At 59.9% G+C, this 24,758-nt stretch overlaps 1 protein-coding gene across 9 annotated transcripts in view; it reads left to right on the top strand.

Moving 5' to 3' along the window:
- Window positions 1-24,492, top strand: part of MYO9B (myosin IXB) — a 95,186-nt gene extending 70,694 nt beyond the window's left edge. For 3 of the 9 annotated variants that reach the window (XM_040444839.1, XM_040444841.1, XM_040444840.1), the window contains exons 15-41: window positions 1,654-1,767; window positions 3,215-3,254; window positions 4,346-4,468; window positions 5,322-5,402; window positions 6,574-6,684; window positions 8,266-8,388; window positions 9,503-9,652; window positions 9,741-9,907; window positions 10,613-11,527; window positions 12,208-12,280; window positions 12,473-12,597; window positions 14,645-14,778; window positions 15,010-15,200; window positions 16,332-16,430; window positions 16,542-16,715; window positions 16,799-16,840; window positions 17,030-17,141; window positions 18,308-18,381; window positions 18,844-19,036; window positions 19,125-19,253; window positions 19,523-19,628; window positions 19,923-20,054; window positions 21,012-21,135; window positions 21,591-21,638; window positions 21,984-22,126; window positions 22,798-22,925; window positions 23,046-24,492. In XM_040444839.1, the coding sequence (XP_040300773.1) occupies window positions 1,654-1,767; window positions 3,215-3,254; window positions 4,346-4,468; window positions 5,322-5,402; window positions 6,574-6,684; window positions 8,266-8,388; window positions 9,503-9,652; window positions 9,741-9,907; window positions 10,613-11,527; window positions 12,208-12,280; window positions 12,473-12,597; window positions 14,645-14,778; window positions 15,010-15,200; window positions 16,332-16,430; window positions 16,542-16,715; window positions 16,799-16,840; window positions 17,030-17,141; window positions 18,308-18,381; window positions 18,844-19,036; window positions 19,125-19,253; window positions 19,523-19,628; window positions 19,923-20,054; window positions 21,012-21,135; window positions 21,591-21,638; window positions 21,984-22,126; window positions 22,798-22,925; window positions 23,046-23,461 (4,267 nt within the window). In that variant the 3' untranslated portion in view covers window positions 23,462-24,492. Of the gene's footprint in view, window positions 1-549; window positions 565-1,653; window positions 1,768-3,214; window positions 3,255-4,345; window positions 4,469-5,321; window positions 5,403-6,573; window positions 6,685-8,265; window positions 8,389-9,502; window positions 9,653-9,740; window positions 9,908-10,612; window positions 11,528-12,207; window positions 12,281-12,472; window positions 12,598-14,644; window positions 14,779-15,009; window positions 15,201-16,331; window positions 16,431-16,541; window positions 16,716-16,798; window positions 16,841-17,029; window positions 17,142-18,307; window positions 18,382-18,843; window positions 19,037-19,124; window positions 19,254-19,522; window positions 19,629-19,922; window positions 20,055-21,011; window positions 21,136-21,590; window positions 21,639-21,983; window positions 22,127-22,797; window positions 22,926-23,045 lie in introns of all 9 variants that reach the window. The other 6 variants (XM_040444844.1, XM_040444845.1, XM_040444842.1 and 3 more) reach the window with 3 other exon arrangements.
- The last annotated feature ends 266 nt before the right edge of the window (window positions 24,493-24,758 follow it).

The raw sequence follows: 24,758 nt of genomic DNA on the forward strand, positions 1-24,758 counted from the left end.
ACGAGGTACATTTTTAAATCCGCTTTTTCACTCAAAAGGGGGCAAGAGAAAAACGAACACCTCTCTTTATTTGCTTGTGTGTTTTCCCCCCACCACAAAGACCGAACGTGGCCCCTGACCCACATTCGCTGAAGTGACGCCAGTCTCCCCAGGGCCTGGCCCCTAGGCTGCGGGTCCCCACTCCAGGAACGCGTTTAGTTTACACAGATTCGATATTAACGCTTTTGAGGACATCATTGCTTTCTATGAAAGCAAGAAGTAAGGAGAAGCAAGGGCCTTCGAACCCGAGACCAGGAAGGCACACAGAGGAGCCGCCGTCCCCAGGCGCTCAGCGTGGCGTCCAGGGCCAGGAGTGGGAATCCGCAGGCTAGGGGGTGCCGGGGCCTGCTGGGGGCACTCTAGCCAGATTTAGCGGGGTCGGGAAGCAGGGAGGGGAGCGCGGGTTGAAGCCATAGGCCTTGTCCAGAGCTCTGGGCGCTGCGCTGACCGCTCGGGGGGTGGAGGTGAAATGTGACCCCTCTGTTGTCTTTGCTCTGTGCCTCCCTGGAGGGCGAGGGAGCAGAGGTAAGTGTGGCTGTCCAGGCCCTAGGCATGGTGCATGGAACACAGACGGGGGACTGCCGATCGGGGTCTTTCCAGGCCAACTGCCCAGAGCTTAAACATGTATTTGAAATAACTGGAATGAGGAATTTTTAGAAAGAAACAAAACAAAACCAGAACCTCCCGACTCCTCCCGCAGTCACCGGCACCTCGTTCCCAGAAACCCCATGAGGACATTTGTCATCTAGACATCCTTCATGAATCCTCACTTTCAGAGCATCTGATTTTCATCTCTGATCCATTCTTGTTCTCACGCGTTGGTGCCGAAGTGTGGGCCCGGAACATACGCCCCGCCCTGAACCCCCAGGAATTGAACAAAAGGAAGTGAATGAGATTGACTTCTTTGGGGCAAAGATCTCCTTCAACTAGGGTTTCCCACCCTCACCACTGGGCCGGGCCACTCTCTGTGGTGGGACCGTCCCTTGTACTGGAGGGGGTCGAGCAGCATCCTGGCCAGATGCCAGGAGCACCGCCCCCCCCCCACCCCGAGTCATGACAACCATAAATGTCTCCATAAATGTCAACCATTTATGTCTCCAAAACATAAATGCCTTGCCCGGAGGGTAGCATCTCAAGCTGCTGGTGGAGAACCACCGTGCGAATCCTGGTCCGCTCCTCCTGAGGCCTTTCTCGAAGCCGACATGGAGGATGACGTGTGGCCACAGAATCATCAAGAAAAACCGAGGGGCTACCCCCCACCGGCACCCTCTGGTCCTTTCTTTTCAGTAGCCCCTGATGCCTTGTCACAGATTCCAGAAGCCTGTTCTACGTGAGGCCTTTTTCAGTGATCTGAGCCTCCAGGTTGCAAAACCCATTCTGCCTGGAGCGACCCTGGCCCTCCCAGAGAAGGGGGAGCCACTCTTGCCCGAACCCCGCCCCCTCCCGCCCAGTGCAGGATGGAGAGACAGTGGCGCACACGCTCGCCAGCTGCATGTTTCGGCTCCAGTGGCCTGGGGAGGGTGCCGACCGCGCTAGGGACCCCAAGGTGGCGGGCCTGCTGCTCTAACTCGGTCTTCTCCCTGTCACTGCGCCCCTCCCCCTCCCCACTCTCAGCGATTTGCATGACCAAATCATCAAGACCATCAAAGGATTGCCCTGGCAGGGTGAGGACCCCCGTAGGCTTCTCCAGTCCCTCAGTCGGCTCCAGAAACCCCGCACCTTCATCCTGTGAGTCCCCCCCCCAAGGCTGCGGCGCCTCCCTCCCTGTCCCCCTGACCCCGCAACAAGTGCAACGGCCGCCCCCCCTCGCTCCCAGGACCCCCGGCCTACGGGCTGCCCGTAATGCTGAGTCGGCCGCTGCCAATGTGACGTCTCGTGGCTCCGTTTGTACACCAGCCTTTGCTCAATGGCGCTCGTAACACGCCTGCCCCAGCGTCTGCCCTGTGCCCCTAGCCCTTGCCAGCTCCCGGCGCAGCTTTGCAGGAACGCCCCTCCCACAAAGCATCTCTTGTTCTGCCCGCAGGCGTGCAGAGAGCAGGCCTCATCTTTCCCTACCTCCTGCCACCGTGCGCTCGTAAAAAAGCTGTCAGAAGCGGAGCCTCCGTGGCCCTGCTCTGTGTGGACAGCAGTGCGACGTAGTAGGAAGGGCCCAGAAGCCACACAAACTAGGTTTGGACGCGGTCTCGCTCTGGCTAACCCGCCATGTGGCCTGAGTGCTCTGAGCTCTCGGCCTCTGTGTCCAAAGCAAGGGTCACAACTCTCAGAGCACCTGGCGGGCGGCCGCCTCGGTTGGTGGGACGCCCGTGGCCGTTCCGGGCCCGAGCCGGCGGAGAGCAGAGCTTGTGCCCACAAGGGCACCGGTTTTCAAATCCGTTTTCATTCCTGGGGATCGAGGTGGCACCTGAGGCACAGCGAAGCCCACAGCCAAGCGTCTTGCTGATCTGTGGGGCACCCTCTCCTCGGCTGCTTTCCAAAGCGAGCCGCCCCGCAAGTTATAAAAAACTTTTCTTTCGCCTGCAAGGTTTCCGTAAAGTGTCTGAGAACGAGGGGCCTACCATACCCCTTCCCTTGCCCCCAAAGATTGGCATTTGTTTTTTTCCTTCCCACCATTGTGAGCCTGAAAAGCACTCCTACCCAAACCCCATTGCAGTTCTTTGCAGGGCAGACACCCCCCGCTCCACTTGCCAGGGGGTCCCAAAGAGGCTCTGTGGGCCTACTTGGCATTTCCCAATGTGTAGCTAATAAAGCCAGGACGCCCGGCCGGCGTCAGTACCGCGCTGGGTCCTTCAAAGCTCCGTTTGGGGCACTTTTTGAGATCTGTAGCTGGCCCCGTACAGATGCACGTTCTGCCCTACCGATCACCAGCGGCCCCTCTTGCCCCCCGGACACCCGAGTGGCCCCAGGCTAGGTGTCCCTGCCACTTCAGGGGCCGCTGCTGGCTCGGTAAAGTTCACATCCAGCTACAGAGGCACCCCACACGTGCGCAGGGAGGGCCCGCCGGGGCTTCGGTGGCGGGGGGGGGGGGGGCGCCTCGTTGCACTTGTGCCTCCCGACTGTGCTTTCTCTGCTCTCACTCCGCTCCCTCTAACCCGCAAGGCGTGGCTTGCTGAACTAACCCAAACCTATGGACACCGTGTTCCCTCTGTTCACAAAACCATTTTTAATATTTTGACAGGAAAAGTAAAGGTATCAAACAAAAGCAGCTCATTCCAAAGGTAAACGTTCGCGACACCGTCCGAGGCCACCTCCTTGTTTTTGCCTGTCTTGAGAGCGCCTCGCTCAACTTGCCTTCCGGAAAATGGGAGGGGGAGAGGGGGAGGAGGCACTTTTAACTTCTCCAGCTTTGTAGTCCCTTCCTCTTCCCACCATCACCCCCTGCCCCCCACTCCCCTCCAAAAATAAGTGCTCACGTGGAAATGATCTGGAGCTGTCTTTGGGTTTCCCGGAAGCAGGGCGCGTGATGGGGGTAGGGTATTTGCAGAAGCGTGTGGAGGGGAGAAGCAGGCTGGCGCGGGGGAACTGAGCGAGGAGGTGGGCTCGGCCTCATCCCACAGGAGCCTCGGGGTGTGAACAGCACCGCAGAGCTTTTCCTGCCCAGAGGCAATGGGACCCTTCTGTCCTGCCCCCACTTTGGGGGTCTTTAGCTACCAGCCACCTCCGGAGGGCGGGACAGGGTGCAGCACCTTCCTGGCCTGTCTGGGAGAGGATGCCCTTCAGCCAGAGAAGCCCCACCAGGAAGGGGGCAACCGTGCGTTGCCAGCAGCCAAGAACCCAGTAGCCGGCCTTGGCCAAAGTGCACCCAGCCTCTGTCTAGTCTCCACACACGGTGTGCGGACGGATCAGGAAGTCTGCAAAAGTGAGAAAAACCCCTCCGTGCGTCCAGCGGATGGGACGGGGCTATTCCTCTTGTCAGCTGCTACTAAGTGTGGGGGGACCAGACCAGCCGGATAAGCTCATGCAAAAGTGCAGGAGACTTGGCGGTCCTGGAGCTCGACAGGAGGGAGGTGGCACGCTGGAGCCCTTGGCTTCTGGGCACTCGGGCTGCCAAAGAGGCTGTAATCAGTCCTTCCAGAGCCGGCACCGTGTGCAGGGTAAAGCCCAGGTTTGGCCCCAGGGCGGTCCCCGCCTCCCGCCAGGCCCACCGTCCCCTACCCTCCAGCAGCCCTGTCCCGAGACTGATCCCAAGAACGGCCCCCCCCCCCCCCCCAGCCCGGAACACAGTCCTGGCTCTGGGGCATCTACGATGCCTCCCAGTGCCCACTGGGACCCCAAGAGGGCAGGCCAGACCCCCATGTGTCTGTCCTAGAACCTGCTGGACTCCAAGTCGCTGAAGCTCATCATCAGCATGACGCTGCACGATCGCACCACCAAGTCCCTGCTGCACCTACACAAGAAAAAGAAACCGCCGAGCATCAGCGCCCAGTTCCAGGTGGGCAGCCTAGAGAGGCCAGAGGTGACGCTAGACTCAACCCGATGCGCTTGTGACTTGGCCACAACAGACCCAACAAATTTTTACCCTAGGGCTTCCTGGCCTCAGCATTGTTTGACATTTGGGGCTGGATCATTCTCCACGGTGGGGTCATCCTGTGCATTCTGGGATGCACAGTAGCATCTTCCAGTTGTGGCAACCAAAAATGTTCCCAGTCATGGCCATGTGCTCTGGAGGTGAGACAGAATCACCCCTGTTTTGAACCATTGAGTTAAAATAACGGATTAACGTGTTATGATGTTACATCATGTTTCCCTTTTCTCCGTGGCTGCCAGGAAGCTCAGAGGCATTTTTTTTTTTTTTAAGGGGGCTCAATGGCTGCCGCTAACCCTCACCATTAGCTTTTTTGTCCCTTTCCTCTTTTTCAATCTGAGTCTTTTGTGCCCACCTTGGCCTTTTTGGCAAATTACCTGACCTGGAAGCTCCTGAAAATCCTTTTTGTAAATAGCAGGCCAAAGACCAAAGTCACTGTATCTGTGTTTCTTTCTGAAGCTGTCTATCATTTTAGATGCCCAGAAGTTTGGTCCCACTCCCCCTAACACTCCTGCTGAGACAAAGAGCTAGGAGACCCTGGGAAGATGACAACTGTCATCTGTAGGGGACCCTACAGCTCTCTTGGGGCTCCCAGAGGTAGTTCAGCCTCTAGTCAGAATTTCCACCTACAGCCTCCCGTGTCCTGCATCACTACTGATGCCAGCAAGTGACCTGGGTCCCCTCCCACTGAGCAGCGTGCCTCTTGGGGGCGGGGGGGGGGGGGCGGTCCCAGCTCAAGACCTTCTCCCTCTTTCCCCAGACGTCCCTAAACAAGCTCCTGGAGACACTGGGGAAGGCGGAGCCCTTCTTTATCCGCTGCATCCGCTCTAATGCCGAGAAGGTGAGTAGCTCCAGTGTCTTGGGGAAGTGAAGGCCAAGGTCTGGTGGCTCAGCGGGGGGTATTCCTGTGTTGCCGTGGCCTCTTGGGGGCCATGACAAGCCTCAAGGAACCAAGTGTTCAGCCAGGTTCCAGGGACGGTAAATAGCCTGCCGAGGGCAGCCAGGTGGCCAACCAGAAGCAGCGACATCGTCTGGAACGTGGAGGGGCCCCAGAGGTTTGCTCAAGAAGGGACAGGTCAAGCGTGTCAGTACATCCCCGGATCAGCCAGTGCAGAAAATGTAGCAGAAGGGAGAGGGTGAGATCACACGGCAGAAGCATAGAGGCTGCTGTTCATTTGATCTGAAAGCTTCTGGAAAGACTCAGTGGAGCACCATTGGGGGCCCTAGTAGTGGGCTCAGCCCTCACTCCCAGGCTTCCTTTGCCCCAGGGGTCCACTGGCCATTCTGCCCCCTTGGGAGCTTGGCTGGGGGCTGTTCAGGATCTGGACCTTCCCCCTTTGTCTCTACTCTTCCCATTTCCCTGGCTCTCCCCTGCTCCTGGGACCGTCCTCTTCTGGGCCATTACCTGGCTGCTCCCCGCCCTCCTCCTCCTGCCTGTTCCCTCCTCAGGACCTGGCCCAGGGTCCTCTCTCCTGCTGGACACTTCCCAGGGGGGCCCAGGCAGTGTCTGCCCCATTCACATATGCGCCTGGCTCCCACCTCCAGACCTTATTCCCCTCTTGGCCAAATCCTTAGTGTTTACCCCAGGGCCTGGCACAGAGTACGAGCTCAACACAGGTTTTGATTGGAGTCCTTAAGAAATAACTCTTCGCAGCAAATTATCCTAAATTGAGCAGTGAGAAATGGCATCTGTCTCCCAGACACCAGGGAATAGAGCAGCTCAGACACCAGATTTTCCAGAAGAGATGAATACCTTAAGCACCAGTGCTGAGCAGCCCCAGCTCTTTATTCCAAAAAGAATGTCTGGAACAAGGAAAGAAGGGTCCTCCAGGGGCCCGCGGCTGCCGTGCTGGGGACATTCTGACCAGCCGGGGGGGCCCGTGTGGGCTCCCGGACCATGCTCATGTCCAGAATCCTACAGGATCTCGTGCCTACAGATCCCCATCCCCGGCTGCCGACGCTTGATTGTCCCGCAGCTGGCACCTGTCCTGATGGCTCATATCCCATTTCAGAAAGAGCTGTGTTTCGACGACGAGCTGGTGCTGCAGCAGCTACGCTACACGGGCATGCTGGAGACGGTGCGGATCCGGAGGTCAGGCTACAGTGCCAAGTACACGTTCCAGGTAAGCCACACACTCGTGGCCGTCGTGACAGGGCAGAGGGCTGGCCACCTCCCTCTTTGAGAGAGAGCGCTTCTCTGGAACACGAGCCCAGGGGGTTACTCTGTGCCAGGGCTTCTCCGCTCCGGCCCTGTTGGCATTTATGCCAGTCATTTCAGAGGTCGGGGTGGGGAGAGGGAGCAAGTTTTCTTGGAAGAGGTGGCTGGGCCCAGGCCAAGCCTGGAAGGATACAGAGTTGTAAAGCCAAGCCGGGAAGAGGGAATGACAGGAGCAGATCCCTGCACAGCTCTGCCCTCTGTTGAGCATCTTCGGCGACAGACGCTTTTATACCCATCTCTTTTATTCTGCCAAACCAACAGCAGGCGGTCCTGGCTTCTGTTTTGCCAGTGCGGAAACTGAGCCCCAGGAGGTGATGACTTCATAGATGGCTCCCTGGGCTTTTGAGAAACACAAAAGGATCAGAGGTGCCTGGGTGGCTCAGTCGGTTAGACATCCGACTTCAGCTCTGGTCACGATCTCCTGGTTTGAGTTCGAGCCCCACATCAGGCTCCACGCTAATGGTGCAGAGCCTGCTTGGGATTCTCTGCCACTTCGCCACGTGTGTTTATGCACGTGCACACGCTCTCTGTCTCTCTCTCTCTCTCTCTCTCAAGATAAATAAACTTAAAAAAAGAAGAAAGAACAAGAAGAAAAAAAAACCACAAAGGATCATTACTAACCTCAAGTTGGCAAAGACCAAATTGCTAAAGCAGTTTCTCACCTGCAGTACCATTGACACTGAGGGCCACCAGGTCATTCGCTGCAGGGGCTGCCCTGTGCATTAGAGGATGTTGAGCAGCATCCTTGGGTCTCCACCCACTCGATGTCAGTAACACCCACCACTCCCGAGTTGGGAGAACCCTGGATGTCTCCCGACATCGCCACATGTCCCCGGTGATAAGCTGGCCTAGGTTGAGAACCCCTGGCTCGTGCCCTGAACTGGTACCACCTGTATGAGCACTGATGTGAGCCCTGGGCCTGAAGCCAGTGGCACCTGGTCCCCAATCCAGCTGTCCCCATATGGCCTCGGGGACATGGCTCCATCATGGCCTGCCTCCTTTTTCTCATCCGCAGAATGGAAATAGCATCTCTCTGACCCCGTATAAGTAGAAAAAGGAAAATCCCAGAAGCGGGAGGAAATGCTAGTGTATTTCACTAATGCTTGGTTCCTAAAAATTTGACCTAATTGTTTACTTAAAAGCTCTGTGTCTCCAGCTATGACTCAGCCCTCCAACGAGCCATAGACCGTGAGCCCCCCCAAAGGCAGCCCTGCCTCCTGGCCATGCCCCCCAACTATGCCAGTCCCCAGTAGGCCCTGGAGAGCCACTCAGCAAAGTGGCTGAAAGACCCTGGTGCTCTGTGTGTGTGGCAGTCTTTCCTAAGCTTTAGGCTGCTGCAGAGAGTCCGAGATTTTAGCTTGGTCAGTGCCATTCCGGTCAAACCAGGTCCCGGCTTCGGAAATTTGGGAGTCGCTGGAGCATCATATCCTTGCTGGTGGCGGGAGCACTCAGCAGAGATTCTCTTTTCTTGGCCCCAATCCCCCAGGATTTCACAGAGCAGTTCCAGGTGCTGCTGCCCAAGAACGCCCAGCCCTGCAGGGAGGTCATCTCTGCCCTGCTGGAAAAGATGGACATAGACAAGAGGAGCTACCAGATCGGGAAGACCAAGGTCAGGACTCCGGCCCCTCGGGGGGCTTCCAGCATCCACAGGGTCCTCCCACGGCCTGAAAGACAAGGGACTCTGCTGCGGAAGTGTCTTTTTTGGGCCCCGGCGCCTATTTCTTCCCAGAAGGCAAAGGGTGCCTCTAAGGGGCGGGGCCCAGACATCACTCCTGTTTTCCTGCTTCCTCACACATAGCCTAGGGTTACTGCAGGGGGCTCAGGGGCCAGTTGGTACCTCTTAATGTCTGGCAGAAGGTCTCATCCCCTTGTGCTCCTTCCAGACGCCGTCTCCCACCTCTAGGTACGCGCTGGTTGCTTCTTAGTGTTGTGGCACCAGCCACTGTCCCCGTCCAACAGCGGTAAGGTCAGCTCCCGTTAGGGCTTCATCTCATGTGAAAAGTCCCCGCACAGTTCCCCAGCAAGGCAATCCTAGAGTTACCACGTGACCCAGCAATTCCGTCCGCACGTATGGACCCAAAAGACCTGGAAAGAAAGCGTCCCAACAAATCCTCATACACGCGTGTTCATAGGGGCACGAGCCACAATAGCCGGAAGGTAGAAAGAAGCCATCCGTTCATCAGCTGATGAACGGATTCAAAACACGCGGGCCATCCATACAATGCAATGTGGTACGGCTCTGATCCAGGTTATGATATGGATGAGCCTTGACAACATTGTGAGCGAGAGAAGAAGCCAGACACAAAAGCCTGTAGTGTGTGATCCTACGTATATGAAACATCCAGAACAGGCAAATCCAGAGAAAGCAGATTAGTGGTGGCCAGGGGCTGGGGGAGAGGACCAGGGGGATGACCGCTAATGGGTATGGGCCTCTCCTGGGGGTGGTGGAAATGTTCTGGAGCCAGACAGTAACGATGTTTGCACCATTGTCACGAACGTACCAAATGCCATTGAACTGTTTGCACTGAAATGGTTAGTTTCACGTTACGTGAATTCTCTCACCGTATTAAAAAGCTCCCCTTGGTCGGGTCGGTCAGCACGCCAGCTTGGTCTCACGCCCTTCCGGGATGGGCTGTGCAGAGACCTCCCGGGCACGGGGATTCTGGGGGCTGTGCTGACCCCTTCTGTGCCCCCCCGACCCCACCCCCGCCCCCGCCCGCCAGGTTTTCCTGAAGGAGACCGAGCGGCAAGCCCTGCAGGAGACGCTGCACCGGGAGGTCGTGCGGAAGATCCTGCTCCTCCAGAGCTGGTTCCGGATGGTGCTGGAACGCCGCCACTTCCTGCAGATGAGGCAGGCGGCCGTCGCCATCCAGGTACCGGGCGGCCCCCTGCAGGGCTAGGGGTGGGGGCAGCCGGGGGGGTCCCACGTGCCGGGTCCCTGAATGCCCGCTCCGCCCCCAGGCCTGCTGGCGGTCCTACCGTGTCCGCCGGACGCTGGAGAGGACGCAGGCCGCTGTGTACCTCCAGGCTGCGTGGAGGGGCTACCGGCAACGGGTGGCCTACCGGCACCAGAGACAGAGTATCGTCCGCCTGCAGAGCCTCTGCCGGGGTCACCTGCAGCGCAAGAGGTGAGCAGAGCCAGGTCCCCCTTCGCCCCCCAGCTCCCCCCAGCCCCAAACGTTCCACCCGCCCGAGAGCTGCCTGAGATGGCTTCTGGCCAGCGGAGCCATCAGGACGTGATTCTAGGCGCAGGGAAGCCGGGAGGGGCTGGCAGGAGTCTAGCCGTCTGGGCACGCGTGGCCCCAGAGAGAGAGATGCTCCAGGGCTGGTGAGCAGCACCTGTAGATGAAGACAGAGGTCACTGTTGGCCAGGCTGGCTCTCCACCGGAGATCAACGCCCCCCCTTCGCTGCACCTGCCCGCCCTGGGCCCCTTAATGAAACACTTGGCTTCAGAGGTGGAGGGTTCAGGTTGTTAGGACCAGCCCATAGCCGGTTCCCCTTGCCCCATTCTTCTACGTGAATCTCAGGCGTCCACCCAGCCAGGGACCCCAAAGGAACTCAGGGATTTCTTAACAGATCCTTACCACGGTAGGGAGACCCAAGGCAGAGGTGGCCATGACAATAAGGGGCCACCTCCTGTATCCCCCTTTCGTAGCTGAGGAGTTGACACATTTCCAGAAGCCTCTCCGAGGGCCAGGGTTACCCCATTTAACAGAGGCAGAGCCTGGCCCCTAGCCCACGGGTGGCACAGGGGCCCCTGATGCCCTGCGTGGGTTCTGGAAGTGGCATGCATGTTTGTTCCTGAAATTTCCCCCTTAACTCCTCACACCAGCTTCAGGCAGATGGTCGCAGAGAAGCAGAAGGCTGACGAGAAGGAGAGGGAGGCCCAGCAAGCCCTGAGGGAAGAAACAGCAGAGAGAGGGCCAGGCCAGGTGGCCGAGCAGGAGCAGGTGCCCAGGCAGGGCCCGGAACCATCGGAGGACAGGGAGCCTTCGGCAGTGGAGCCCGAGGTGTGGCCAAGCGATGAGCCCCTGGCAGAGAGCTCCCCACCGGAGGAGGTCCCCAGCCTGGAGAAACCTCCCGCACCCCAGAAGAACACGGCTGAAAGTCACGAGAAGGTGCCCAGCAGCCGAGAGAAGCGCGAGTCACGGCGGCAGAGAGGGCTGGAGCACGTGAAGCTCCAGAACAAACACATCCAGTCCTGCAAGGAAGAGATTGCTCTCAGAGAGCCTTCTGGAAGGGCCATCCTCGAGCAAGAAGAGAGCCTCCCAGAAGACAGAAAGGAGAGCAGAGAAGACGAAACCCTCTCAGACTTGGGGACGGAGGCAGAGAACGCTTTTAAGCAGCAGCCGGAGGAGCCACCGCAGGCTGTGCCAGCCGGCCAGCTGCCCGGAGAAACCCCGAAGGTGCCCCAGGGTGGGGACCCAACGCCTGGCCACGTGGAACGGCCAACCAGCCTAGCCTTGGACACTAGGGTCGGCGAGCCCACCCCCAGCACCACCCCTGAGACTCCCAAGGACAAGAGCAAGCTGGGTGGTGACCTGAGGGCACAGGACAGGCCCGAGAGCCCCGGAGGCTCCACCCAGATCCAGCGGTACCGGGACCCGGACTCTGAGCGGCTGGCCAGCGCCGTGGAGCTCTGGTGGGGCAAGAAGCTGATGGCTGCCAGTTCCAGCACCATGCTGAGCCAGTCCCTGGACCTCAGCGAGCGGTACCGGGCTATGGAGGCCACTCTGACACCCACAGAGTAAGTAAGCCCCGGGCCCTCCTTTGTCTGAACACCCGGGGTGCCAGGCTGGGTTGGGCGGGCAGGGTGGAGGGACACACAGATTCCTGGCCGCAGGACCAGGGCAGTGCCGCACGTCCCAAAAATATGTGAGTGGCTCTGAGTGTGGGAGCCCTGAGGACGGAGGGAGAAGGGGCAGAGGAAGGTGGAGGGGAGGCATCTGGCAGGAGCCGCTGAGCCTGGGGCCAGCTGGGACCCTGAGGCCCCCGCCACAGCGAGCTGTGTTCACACAGAAATCCCCCGGCTTCGTGGGAAGCAGCGTCTCGGGGCAAGGTCCCACTCCCTGGCCTGCCTCGGTTTCTGTTTCCTCGGCAGAGATTAGGGGTGATCGCGCTCACCCAGGAATCGAAGAGCTGACCCTTAGTCAGCTGCATGCCGATGACTCCCGAGTCGCCAGCCTGACCTCCCAGAGACCTGCTTGGCCAGAGGGCAAAAGGGCCGGAGGAGGATGTGGGCTGTTAGGTCGGGCTTTCTGGGCCTTGCACACTGACACCTGTGTCAGGCTCCTTGTCTGGGCTGGGCCGTCCAGCACACTGGGGAGCACCCAGCGGCATCCCTGGTCCCCTCCCACCCAAGTCGGGACCACCAAAACTGTCCAACTCGCTCTTGTAAATAAAAGCCACATTTCTGTGATCTCACAGGGAGAGGCGCATTTCCTTATCCACGAGCGACGTCTCCAAGCTCCTCCTGTCCCCGTCCCACACCAAGACTCAGGTAAAGCTTCAGGCTGCGGCTGCCACCTCTCGGGCCAAACCCGCTTCTGCCCAGGGTGCCCTGGCCCTGCCTGAAGGGCAACATAAAAGAGAAGAGAAGTCGGTGGATGGAGTGCACGGGGAGCAGAGCACCCCCGCTTTCCCTCCAGTAGGTCCTGCCTGCCTTTGCTCACCCAGCCCTGTTCTCTGGCAGCCTTCTACAGAAACGGTGGACGGGGAGGCCAGCACCAAGAAGCTGGCCATCCAGAAGAAGAAGTCGGGCGACGCTTCTGCCGGCACAGATTCCGGGCTGTCCCCAGGCTCCCAGGCAGACTCTAAGTAAGTGTGGGGTCTGGAGGTGGCTCAAGTCACCAGGGGATGCCCAGGGTCCCTGCCACGGCCTCCCATCTCAGAGCAGTCTGGTCTCCTGAACTGACGGCAGTTAGGATGCACGGTGGGGCAGGTGTTCGCTCAGCCTGGGATGAGAGATCCCTCACAGAGCCCAGGTCACGCCCCCCTCATGGCCACTCGCCAGCCTGATGACTGCCACTAAAGTCTGGAGCCCCCTCCTCTGGGTCCCCTCCTCTGGGTCCACAGAGAGACGGTTTCCGTTTGACTTGTTATGGTATCCAAATCCAGCCCCCTCTAACTTAGAAACCCCTCCTGGGTGCTGGGATGGAAGAAACTGGGCCCAGAAAGCTCCACAGAAGTGCTCCAGATGGTTCCATCACAGAGCAGAGAGAATGGGCCATGGGATGGGGGGGGGGGGGGGCTTTGATCCTAACGCAGAGACAGGAGGCGGAGGAAGGGCCGGCACAGGCTTGGAGAGGCAGGCAGAACGAAGCCCCACAAACCAGGGGGCTTCCAACAACTGGAATTCACTTCTCACAGTCCTGGCGGCCACGAGTCCAAGATCAGGGTGTCCGCAGGGCGGCTCCCTCGGACGGCCCTGGGGAAGGGCCCTTCCTTGCCTCTTCCGGTTCCTGGGGGCTCCGGGTGTCCTTGGCTTGTGGCTGCATCAGCCCATCTCCGCCCCCGTCTTCTCTCTCTGACATTCTTCTCTCCTCTGTGTTTTCTCTTTCTCTGTCTCTTATGAGGATACTTGTCACTGGATTTAAGGCCCAACTGGGTATTCCGGATGGTCTCAGCTCCAAGTGCTTCATTTAGCGTCTGCTCTAACAAAACTACCACAGACTAAGTGGCTTGAACTACATGTGTTTCTTACGGTTCTGGGGGCTAGGAGTTCAAGACCAAGGTACCAGGAGATGCAGTATGTGGTGGGGGCCACTTCCTGGTTCACAGATGGCATCTTCTCACTGGGGCCTCATGTGGCAGGAAGGGCAAGGGAACTCCCTGGGGCCCTTTTTGTAAGGGTGTTAGTCCCATTTATAGGGACTCTACCCCCATGATCTAATCAGCCCCCTAATACCATCACACTGGGGATTAGACTTCAGCATACGAATTTAGGGCGACAAACATTCAGATCGTGGCACATAGAATTTAGTCACATCTGCAGAGACTGTTTTTTTTTTTTTGAGATCTACAGAGACAGTACAAGTGGGGAGGGGGTAGAGAGAGGGGGGGAGAGAATCCCAAGTGGGCCCCGTGCTGCCAGCGTGGAGCCTGACGCAGGGCTCACATTCAAGAAACCACGAGGTCTTTGGGGCGCCTGGGTGGCTCAGTAGGTCGAGCAGCCGACTCCGGCTCAGGTCATGATCTCGCCGTCTGTGAGTTCGAGCCCCGCGTTGGGCTCTGTGCTGACAGCTCAGAGCCTGGAGCCTGCTTCGGATTCTGTGTCTCCCCTTCTCTCTGCCCCTCCCCTGCTTGTGCTCTGTCTCTCTCTGTCTTTCAAAAATGAATAAACATAAAAATAAAAATAAAAAAAAGAAAGAAAGAAACCACGAGGTCATGACCTGAGCCAAAACCAAGAGTGAGACACTTAACCGACTGAGCCACCGGCGCCCCTGCAAAGACGCTTTTCCCAAATAAAGTCACACGCCCAGGTCCTGAGCGTTATTTAACACATGGACACATCTTTTGGGGGGCACACCATTCAGTGTATGATTTGGCATGTATTTGATTTTTTCCCCTGAAACTTGGGCCCGTAAAAACACATTAAGGGGGCAGAGGGTAAGTTCTATTGGTTTTTTTTTTTTTTTAATGAGAATGGGGTCATGCTGTGGTGGCTTCCCTGCATCTTGCTTTTTCACCTGACCCCCCCTTGTCAGTTCACACAAACCAATCTCATTTTTAGTAGCATCTCATTGCGCTGACAACCAAGAAAAGCGTTACTTTTTCTCTTTATAAGTAAGAGGACCTTTCCTTCAGCCTTGCTTCTGTGGTCATTTCCAGAGGCTTAAATGAAACCCCTTACTTTCCCCTACAGATCCACTTTTAAAAGACTTTTCTTGCACAAGAACAAGGATAAAAAAGCCAGCCTGGAGGGTGTGGAGGAAACTGAGAACACAGTGCCAGGGCACACGGTGCTGGAAGCTGCTGCCACCAAGAAGAATCTAGAAGGTTGGTTGCTGGCAGCCTCAGGGATGGATGGTGGAGCCGCCAGGGTCCCTGGGGACGTGTGCTACCTCCAGGTGGGGCCTTGGGCACAGGGCTTCAGGGCTGGTCCCAGCCCCACCAGGGCACTTTCTGGCTGCAGACCCCGGTTCGCGGCAGGGCAGGGTCCTGGTTCTCTGTGTGTGTGACCCTGCCTCCCCCAGCACCCACCTCACCAGCTGCTCCTTCTCCCTCCAGCCTCCTCCAGCCACCAGCACCGCCACGCAGCCGGGGAGAAGCACGCCAAGGAGCCAGGAGGCAAAGGGAAGAAGAACCGAAACCTCAAGATCGGCAGAATCACCGTGTCAGAGAAGTGGCGGGAGTCGGTGTTCCGCCAGATCACCAACGCCAACGAGCTCAAGTACCTGGATGAATTCCTGCTCAACAAGGTGGGTCACCCAGGGGCACGTACAGGGTCAGGGGGGGACACACAGTGTCAGAGCTGGGCCTCCCCAGAAGGGTTTTCACCACCCGGCCGTTTTCTGAGCCGCCACACCACAGCCCTTTGTGCGCCGGGAACAGAAAATCCAGGTGCACAGTTCCGGCACAGAAAGTTCCAGAAACCAGATGAGAACCCAACCCCTCCCTGGGCTCACGTGAGAACACCTGCAGCCAGTGTTCCTGTTGCTCACCACAGATGTTTACATCTCATGTAAAAACTCAGTGGATCTTGAGGTGCTGGCTCAGGTGGTAGAGCATGTGACTCTTGATCTCAGGGTCGTGGGTTCAAGCCCCACGTTGGGCATGGAGCTTACTTTAAAAAAAAAAAAAAAAAAAAAGTCAGCGGGTCTTAATACAGGGACTACACAGGAAATGTAGAACCGGGGCACCTGGGTGGCTCAGTCGGTTGGGCATCCAACTTCAGCTCAGGTCATAATCTCACAGTTTATAAGTTCGAGCCCCGCATCAGGCTCTGTGCTCACTGCTCAGAGCCCGGAGCCCGCTTCGGACTCCGTGTCTCCCTCTCTCTCCAACCCTCCCCCGCTTATGCCCTGTCTCTCTCCCAAAAATAAACATTAGAAATTTAAAAGAAAAAAAAAATACACTTTTACGAAACACGTTGGGTCTCAGGGCAGGTGCTGATTGAGTGCTTAGTGTATGCAGTGGAGCTGAATTAGTAACCACGGCATGGATCCGGGGCGTGGCTCGGTGTTAAGTGCCTGTGAGGGCTGGCTGGAAGGGCCCCAGCTAGACCAGTGGTTTTCAACCAGAGATGGTCCTGCCCCAGGGGACACTCTGGGACATCTGCAGACATTTTTGACTGTCCCGACTGGGGAGTGCTACTGGCATCTGGGGCGTGGGGGTCAGGGGTGCTGGTCAACAGCCCCCAGTGTGATCCAGCCCCAAATGTTGGGTGCTGTAAACCCAAACTAAGGGGACTGGAAAGACCGGGATTAGCCAGAGGGCCTGGATTTTTTCCCAGAGGAGCCAGGGAAGGACTTGGGACAGAGCGGAACAGCCACCAATCAGCTGCAAAACCTGAGGTCACTCGGGGTCACCGCACCTCTTTCTTCCTGCAGATAAACGACCTGCGCTCCCAGAAGACCCCCATTGAGAGTTTATTCATCGAAGCCACCGAGAAGTTCAGGAGCAACCTCAAAACCATGTACTCTGTCCCCGTACGTGCAGCCCCCAGCCCTGGCGAGGGCCCCTGTGGGGATCCCCATGGCCTCTCCCGGGTGCCTCCCCCCTCTGTCTTTCCCCCCCGGGTCACGCCTGCATCCCTGCAGAATGGCAAGATCCACGTCGGCTACAAGGACCTGATGGAGAACTACCAGATTGTCGTGAACAACCTGGCGGCCGAGCGGGGGGAGAAGGACACCAACTTGGTCCTCAACCTTTTCCAGTCGCTGCTCGACGAGTTCACCCGCGGACACACCAAGAGTGACTTCGAGCCGCCCAAGGTTGGTGGCGCGGCTTCGGGGACGGGGGCAGGCGGGGGCGCTCCCGGGGCCCACACAGACTTCGCCTCTGTGCCCCCTCACAGCCGAGCAAAGCCCAGAAGAAGAAGCGGAAGCAGGACCGCGCTGTGAGTATTTGCACGCGTGTGAGAGAGTGTGTGTGTGAGCGTGTTTTCCCGCCCCGCCCTAGGGAACCCGGCCGTGAATGGGAACCTCGGCCCCAATATGCCACGGGCCGCGTGCACGCTGGGCGGCCCCGTGGTGAGACCGTGGAGGGTCTGCCCTCGCCGCTCAGCACCCTCCTCCACCGCCCCCAGGTCCAGCAACACAATGGGCACGTATTCGCCAGCTACCAGGTGAGCATCCCTCAGTCGTGTGAGCAGTGTCTCTCCTACATCTGGCTCATGGACAAGGCCCTGCTCTGCAGCGGTGAGTGCCCCAACCCCCCCCCCGCATCCCCTAACGCTGTCACCACTCCCCCTGACCCTTCACTTTGTCTCCCCCCACCCTCCATCATACTTCTGGACCCTCCCACTGCAGCCCCTGACCCTTCCCCATGCCCAAGAACCCTCCACAACATCTTTGGCTCACCTGCTGCACCCGCTGACCCTCACCTTGCCCTGGGACCCTCCTACCAAGCCCCCTGATCCCCCACCATGTCCCCAACCCCTCACTGTGCACCAGGGCCTTCACTCGAGCCACAGGGTGGATCTTCCTGGAACACTGCCCTCGCCACACCTCACACACTCAGACCTCCCACTGTCACCCTGGGGCAGATCCCGATTCTCAGCCAGCCCTGAGGCCCCCAGCCACCTCTGCAGCCTGCCCTACACCTCGGCAGGTTACCCCACGTCCTTCCTCCAAGCCCGTCAACACACTGCCCCTGCTGCCTGAACTCCAGCGCCTCTCTGGGCCCCCCGAGTCCCTCCCTCATGTGCCAGGCGAGGTCAGTCAGTCCCACAGGAGCCCCGAGAAACATACAGCCCAGGATGACCCAGCTGGCAGGAGGCCGGGGCCGGGTCAGTCGGTCTCTGGCAGTTATATTTTCCTGCAGGGATCAGCTTTCTCTCCCTGGGCCTCTCTCTCTTCTGCCCGGGGTCTCCTGTCTCCTCAGTCCCTGTGTAAAGAGCGATCTGTCCCCTCATGTCCATCACAAGTACCCAGGCAGTGCTTCTGATTCTGTGTCTCTCTTTCTCTCTGCCCCTCCCCCGCTCACACTCTCTCAAAAATAAATAAAAATGTAAAAAAAAAAAAAAAAAAAAATACCCAGGCAGTTGTCACCGTCCTGAGACAAGGACACTGGCTGCCCTCTCCTTTTTGGTCTCAGCCCATTTCCTCTCTCAAGTATGCCCCTGCCCCCCACCTCCCCTCTCCCGAGCCCTTGCTCCTGTCCTGCCGGCCGGGCTCTGAGGCCACACAGTCACCAGCTGTGAACATCTGCCCACGTGGCTTCCTCGCCTGGACATCAGGGCAGGGATTCGTAGGACTCCAATTTAGAAGCTGGTCAGCGGGTCCCTGGCCAACAGGGCAGGCGGCCTTGGGAAACCAGGGTCCTCGACGCATCATCTGTGACCACCCCCCCCCTTACCTCCTAGTGTGCAAGATGACCTGCCACAAGAAGTGTGTGCCCAAGATTCAGACCTACTGCGCCTACGCATGCAGGAGAAAGGTGAGCGGGCCGGGAACTTTCCGGAACACCTAGGGGAGGCCCTCCCGAGCGATGTGGAGGAGAGGGTGTGCTTGGTGCCAGGCCAGTGTAGGGTGTCAGACGAGGGGCTGGTTTGCAGCCCCTGTTCTGTCAGAGCCACTCGGGGTCCCCTGAGACAGGACTGGGCTTATACGTGCATCTCAGACCCCCAGCCCTGCCCCCCCCCCGAGACCCAGGAGGGCATCCCCAACTCTGCGTGAGGGAGGCAGGGTCCCAAGCACTGGAGCTGCAGCGGAAGCAGGACCAACCACCCTGAGGCAGCTGGGGCCGCTCCACAGGGGGAGCCCCTGCCCAGCGGCCAGCAAGCTCACCTCCCCAGCCGGGCGCCCCCAGCAGCCTGTGGGGGGCGTGAGGGGCAGGGAGGGTAGAGCCCACACAGGAGACCTGACCACCCCCCCCCCCTCGCGACCTCTGGTACTGCAGAGCGAGCCAGGCGCCGAGCCGGGCCACTTCGGCGTGTGCGTGGACAGCCTGACCAGTGACAAGGCCTCAGTGCCTGTTGTGCTGGAGAAGCTTCTGGAACATGTGGAGATGCACGGCCTGTACACCGAGGGCCTCTACCGCAAGTCGGGCGCTGCCAACCGCACGCGGGAGCTCCGACAGGCACTGCAGACAGGTGGGTGTCCGGGGAGAGTGGGCACGAGGGGGCTGGGGCACAGCCCCCCTGCCTGCGCTCACCAGCCCCGCCCCCCACCCCCCACCAGACCCCGCGGCCGTCAAGCTGGAGAACTTCCCCATCCATGCCATCACCGGCGTGCTCAAGCAGTGGCTTCGGGAGCTGCCTGAGCCCCTCATGACTTTTGCCCAGTACGGCGACTTCCTCCGAGCCGTAGGTGAGTCCCACGTCAGCAGCGAGGGCAGGGCAGGTGGCCACGGCCAGGGTTGGAACCACGCGTGCTCACTGCGGCTAATCGGGGAGGCACAGCTGAGAAGCCAAGGCTCAAAGCAGCCGGCCCGGTGCGGGTCCCCAGCCTAGGGCAGGGCCAGGACCCCTCTTGTGGCCCTGCATCTGGCCCCACGTGGCGGGGGGGCTCCCCTGCGCCCCGGGAACGTGGTGGGGGGGGCCAGCGCTATGGGGAGCTGACGCCCTGGGCCCTTCCAGAGCTGCCGGGAAAGCAGGAGCAGCTGGCCGCCATCTACACCGTCCTGGAGCACCTGCCTGAGGCCAACCACAACTCATTGGAGCGGCTCATCTTCCACCTCGTCAAGCAAGTGCCTGCCACCTGCTCTCGTGGGGTGGGGGTCCCCGTCAGGAGCCCCGCCACAGTGTTCCCTGGGCCAGCGTTCTCCGGCGGTTGCACCCCAGGCCCCGGGGCCGGGTTGGGGGCGGGGGTCGGGGAGGGGCCCCCCAGGCTCTCCTGCGGAGGCCCTCTGCCCCATGGAAGCGAGGTGCTAGCCTCCCCCTCCAGGGTCTGGAGGCACTTTTCCTGGCAGCAGCCCCAGGGTCCTGGCCTCCAGTCTCGGGGCTCCCTGGCCACCCCTAACTGCCGCTCACCACGCAGGGTGGCCCTGCTCGAGGACGTGAACCGCATGTCGCCCAGTGCTCTCGCTATCATCTTCGCACCCTGCCTCCTGCGCTGCCCTGACAACTCAGACCCACTGACCAGCATGAAGGATGTCCTCAAGGTCACCACGTGAGTGCCAGGCGCCAGGGCCCCCGCGCTGTCTCCCCCGGCAGCTAGGGCATCGCTTCCGAACGCTTTTGAGGCTGGAGAACACAAAAAGGAGGAGAAAGCCCTCGTCTCCAGTTGCAGGGCAAGGGGCAGACGGCAGAGCCCCGTGTTCTCGGCCTCTGGTCAGCAGCGAGAGCCGTCAGGAAAAGAAGCGATGGCCTGGGGGTTTCTTCCCCTTCTCCCCACTGCACGATCTTCAGAAGTTTTCAAAGTTCTTCAAAAGAACTCAGAAGAAAGTCGTTAGACATCAGCGACCGAGAGGACATTGTTTAGGCTTCGAATTGTAAAAATAAGAACGTGTCACCCTAGGCGGTTTCTTGGGTGGCCCTGACGCTACCCCAGTAGCTGCGGGGTGTTGACAGAGTTCCTTCCGGCCTCTTCCGCCACACTCTCCTTTTTTCCTCATGTAGTCGAGATGTCGGGAGACCTGAGCTGTGATTCTTTCTCCGGGCCGAGCTGCCCGCCCTCCCCCCACCGACCACTGCAGGCTGAGCCCCCCCCACACACTTAACCACTCACAGTGCACCTTCTGGAGCCCTTGGGGTTGCTTGCCCGCGGCCCCTGTGACAAATCGCGCAGCCTCCCCGTTCCTCATGCTTCTACGGGAGGTGGGAGAACCCCCCCACCCTGCAGGGTGACTATGAGGGATCGGTTCACTCTGATCCGCGTACTGTACTTCCTCCTTCAAACCAGGCTGGTTGAGTCCGAGGCTCAGGCTCAGAGAGGTGGAGTGAGCCGCACGAGGTCACACGGTGAGCTGGCACCAAGATGACACAGCCCACGGCTGTGTCTGTGGCCCTGCCTGGTCTCTGGATCTCTGCCTGGCCGCCGTGCCCCAGTCTCCGGCCAGTGCCTCTCTAGACGCCAGGCCCTGACGCTGGCCGTCCTGGGGCAGTGACTGAGTCACCTTCTCCGCAGGTGCGTGGAGATGCTGATCAAGGAACAGATGAGGAAGTACAAGGTGAAGATGGAGGAGATCAGCCAGCTGGAAGCCGCGGAGAGCATCGCCTTCCGCAGACTCTCCCTCCTGCGACAGAACACTGTGAGTGGAGGGGTGGGCGGGGCCGGTGGGCGGGGCTTGGGCGTGGGGCGGGGCCTCACGCCATCACTCCTTGCGCTCCCTGCCCACCCTCGGCCACAAGCTGCCTGGCCAGGGGCCTCATGGGAGCAAGGTTGGGAGCCAGGTCCCCCACACCGGCTAAACGACCGCCTCCCTCCCCCAGCCTCATGCCGACTGCCCCTCAAAGGGCAGCAGGGGACCTGGCACCCGCTTGGTGATGGTTCAGGTCATCCACCAGCCCCGCCTACGGGGAAGACTTCCCACAGCAGAAGTGGCCCTACAGTGGGGGTGGGGGCTGAGGGGGAGGCAGGTCTGGGGCTCCCGGGGGAGGACCCCATCCTTGTCCCCGCAGCCAGATGTGGCTCCGGTGCCCGTGACTTACACCCGTGTGGTGATCGTGGCCCTGTGTGGTCACCCTCTGTTCATCTCTTTCCCAGCCATGGCCTCTCAAACTGGGGTTTTCGTCTCCCTATGAGGGGGTCCTGGTATGTACATGTTCCGCGGGCCCACCCTGCATGTCTCCGGGCGTGGTGCATGCTGGGTTCACCTCGTGCCCGTGGTCTCCTAGGATAGACTGAGCGTGTCCTAACCTTCTGGAAGTGCATGCTGGGGGAGGCCCGTCGCCTGCTGCCCACCTGCGCTGAGGATGACTAATCAGCCGAGCACCGGCCACTCGGTCCCCACCTGATCCCCGGAGCAGCCTCACTAAGCCCACCCTTCCACATCAGAACTAATCTCTCCCAGAGCCGTTCACACCACCCTCTCCCTCCCGTGAGCACTGAGCCCACCGTCCAGAGAGGCCAGCCAGACCTGCCGTTTGTCTGTTGCAGAACAAGAGCCCCAAGACCCGGGGAAGCAGTGCGGGCGGCCTGGAGGACCTCGGGGTGCTGCCAGAAGAGGAAGTGCCCAGCGGTGACGAGGACCGCGAGAAGGAGATCCTCATTGAGCGGATCCAGTCCATCAAGGAGGAGAAGCAAGTGTCTCTGCCCCCTTCCTGCCCTCGGCTCCGCCGTCCGGCCCCCACCCCCAGGCCCCTCTGCCACAGCGGACCTGGCTGTTAGGAGGCTGACGGGCTAGGCTCGTTCCCGCCATCCAGTACCCACCTTGTGGGGTGCTGCTGTCCTAACACGCAGCCTGGGGCTCTGTTTAAACCCCACACTTGGCCACCGGGAACCGCGGTGGCCCACAAAGAAAGAAGGGGCAGCAGAGGGGTAATGCCCAAACTTTGCCTGGAAGTTGGTCTTGGCTGGAGTGACCAACCAATCTGTCGTGCCGCCAAGACGTGTGACTAGGGCACCACTAACACGCCAGGAGAACAGGTGTGACCCAGGCCACCTGGCCACCCGAGTCTTAGGAACAAGGTAGGGTACTCCAGGCAGAGGGAACAACACCTGCAAAGGCCCTGAGGCAGAAGCAGGTCACTAGCTCAGTTCAGGGCCTTCCCTCAGCAGCCTGACACATCCCTCCCATGAGTTTCTCCGGGCCAGGTGTGATTTGGGGACGGGTGTTGGGGGTGCTGGGAGCAGGGACTCCCATCCAGGACCAGGAAGGCCTGTTCTGCCCCCTGTCCGGCGGCTGGCACTCTGGAGGGGTGGTCTTTCACCTTGGGAACAGCCTTAGACACCGTGACCCCTTCATCCCCAGGGAGGACATCACCTACCGGCTGCCGGAGCTGGACCCTCGGGGCTCCGACGAGGAAAACCTGGACTCGGAAACGTCGGCCAGCACCGAGAGCCTGTTGGAAGAGCGGGCCGGGCGGGGGGCCTCAGAAGGTCAGTATTAAGGCGGCGTCTGCTTTTCTCCTTCCCGTGTCCACCACCGGCAGGCCCTGGGGCAAGGGTCCATCTACTGGCCCTGAAGCTGCAGTAACCCTGCCGTCTGTCTCTCAAAAGGGCCCCCCGCGCCTGCTCTCCCCAGCCCCGGCGCGCCCGCCCTGAACCCCCTCCCCGTGGCAGCCGCCCCTCCACGACGAAGGCCGTCGTCCTTCGTGACGGTCAGAGTGAAGACCCCCCGGCGGACCCCCATCATGCCCACAGCCAACATCAAGCTCCCACCCGGCCTACCCTCCCACCTCCCTGGCCGGGCACCGGGTGCCCAGGAGGGTGCTGCCCTAGTGAGGCGCCGAGAGCCGCCCGCCCGCCGCCCGGACCAGGTGCACTCTGTGTATATCACACCCGGCACGCACCTGCCCGCGCGGGGCACTCGGGAGCCCCCGGACGAGGACGCCCAGCCTCCCGGGGCCAAGCGGAGGTACTCGGACCCCCCGACCTACTGCCTGCCCCCCACCCAGGGCCAGGCCAACGGCTGAGGGCCCACACAGTGCCAGAGGCCGCGTGTCTGAGGACGACCCAGTGCCGGAGCTGGGCGTGAGCTGCAGAGCCAGCATCTGGCCGAGAAGGATTCCGAATGAAAAGCTCCGAAAGCAATGTGAGGTGGGCGTCAGCTCTGAGCGCAGAGTCCAGGCGGGGAGAGGCCAGCCGAGGCCCGGTCGCCCTGGCTGGGCCCCCACGTCACACAGACACGCCCACCCAGAGCACCAAATCAGTGGGCAGCCTGGCATCTCCCACCTCCCTTTTTGTTTTTATGGTAACTGTTTCTTCGTGCGTGGTTTACATAACTTCAAACTGTAACAGCCTTAACAAGAGACCAAATTGTTTTTTATACGTGTATGTACAAACTTTTATATTAACGCCCTGCATCGCCCTTATAACCTGGACATGAGTCTTTGGAGCAAAGCCCGCAACAGCCGCCACACGGAGGAGGCCCAGACTCGCACTGAGGACGGCTCGGGGCCCGTGGTCTGAGGGCCAGGACCGTGCGCAGGGGATTTGGACCCTTGGGGCACCTGACTGCCCCAAGTCCGTCTCAGACTCCTCCTCTGGCCCAGCTGGCAACCGGCCACCTGGCTGGCATGCACCTGAGGGAGCGCTGGAGCCTCTCTGGGGATCAAGGCTGGTGGTTGGAGTCAGGACACAGGGTGGTAGGCAGCCTCCGCCCGCAGCACCACAGACCTCACATCCCAGGGAGACTTGAATGTGGCCGTCACTCTTCTGTCCACCACACCCTGGACTCAGGAGGCTGGAGGAGGCCATCCTTGGCACGCCGCCCGTTCCGTGTGGCGAACAGGAGCCGCGACTCAGGACCACTCACCGGCAGGGAGGGCAAGGCCTGGGGTTGTACATTCCTACTGGTCAACAGTGACAGTCTGGGGAATCTCCGGAGTGGGGCTTCCTCTCTCTCAGGCCTGGGTCGCTCCCCAGACACACGGCCACAGGTCTGGTACGAGAGGTGCCCCAGGTGCCCCACGAGCCGTGTGAAATAAAAAGTGCCTGAAAAGTGTTTGCGTGCAATTCCTGCTCGGACTGGTTCAGAGTTGGAGGAGCAGGGGTTGGCAGGTGGGGCGGGGGAGGGGTCCACCCTGTGACCTCAGCCAAAAGGGGTGCAGGGCAGGGGGATGTGCCCCCCCGGGTCTGGGAGGACCTGCCTCGATTGTCCCACAAATGCTGCTGCTGGAATTTCACACGCACTCCAGGTGCTAGAGTGGTGGGCTTGCTGGAAGGGCTTGTTAATTGATCTGGAAATGGGGGTGAGGGGCTGGCAGAGCC

The sequence above is a fragment of the Herpailurus yagouaroundi genome, unplaced genomic scaffold (genome assembly GCF_014898765.1).
Source record: "Herpailurus yagouaroundi ecotype Mexico unplaced genomic scaffold, PumYag 193, whole genome shotgun sequence".
NCBI lineage: Eukaryota > Metazoa > Chordata > Mammalia > Carnivora > Felidae > Herpailurus > Herpailurus yagouaroundi.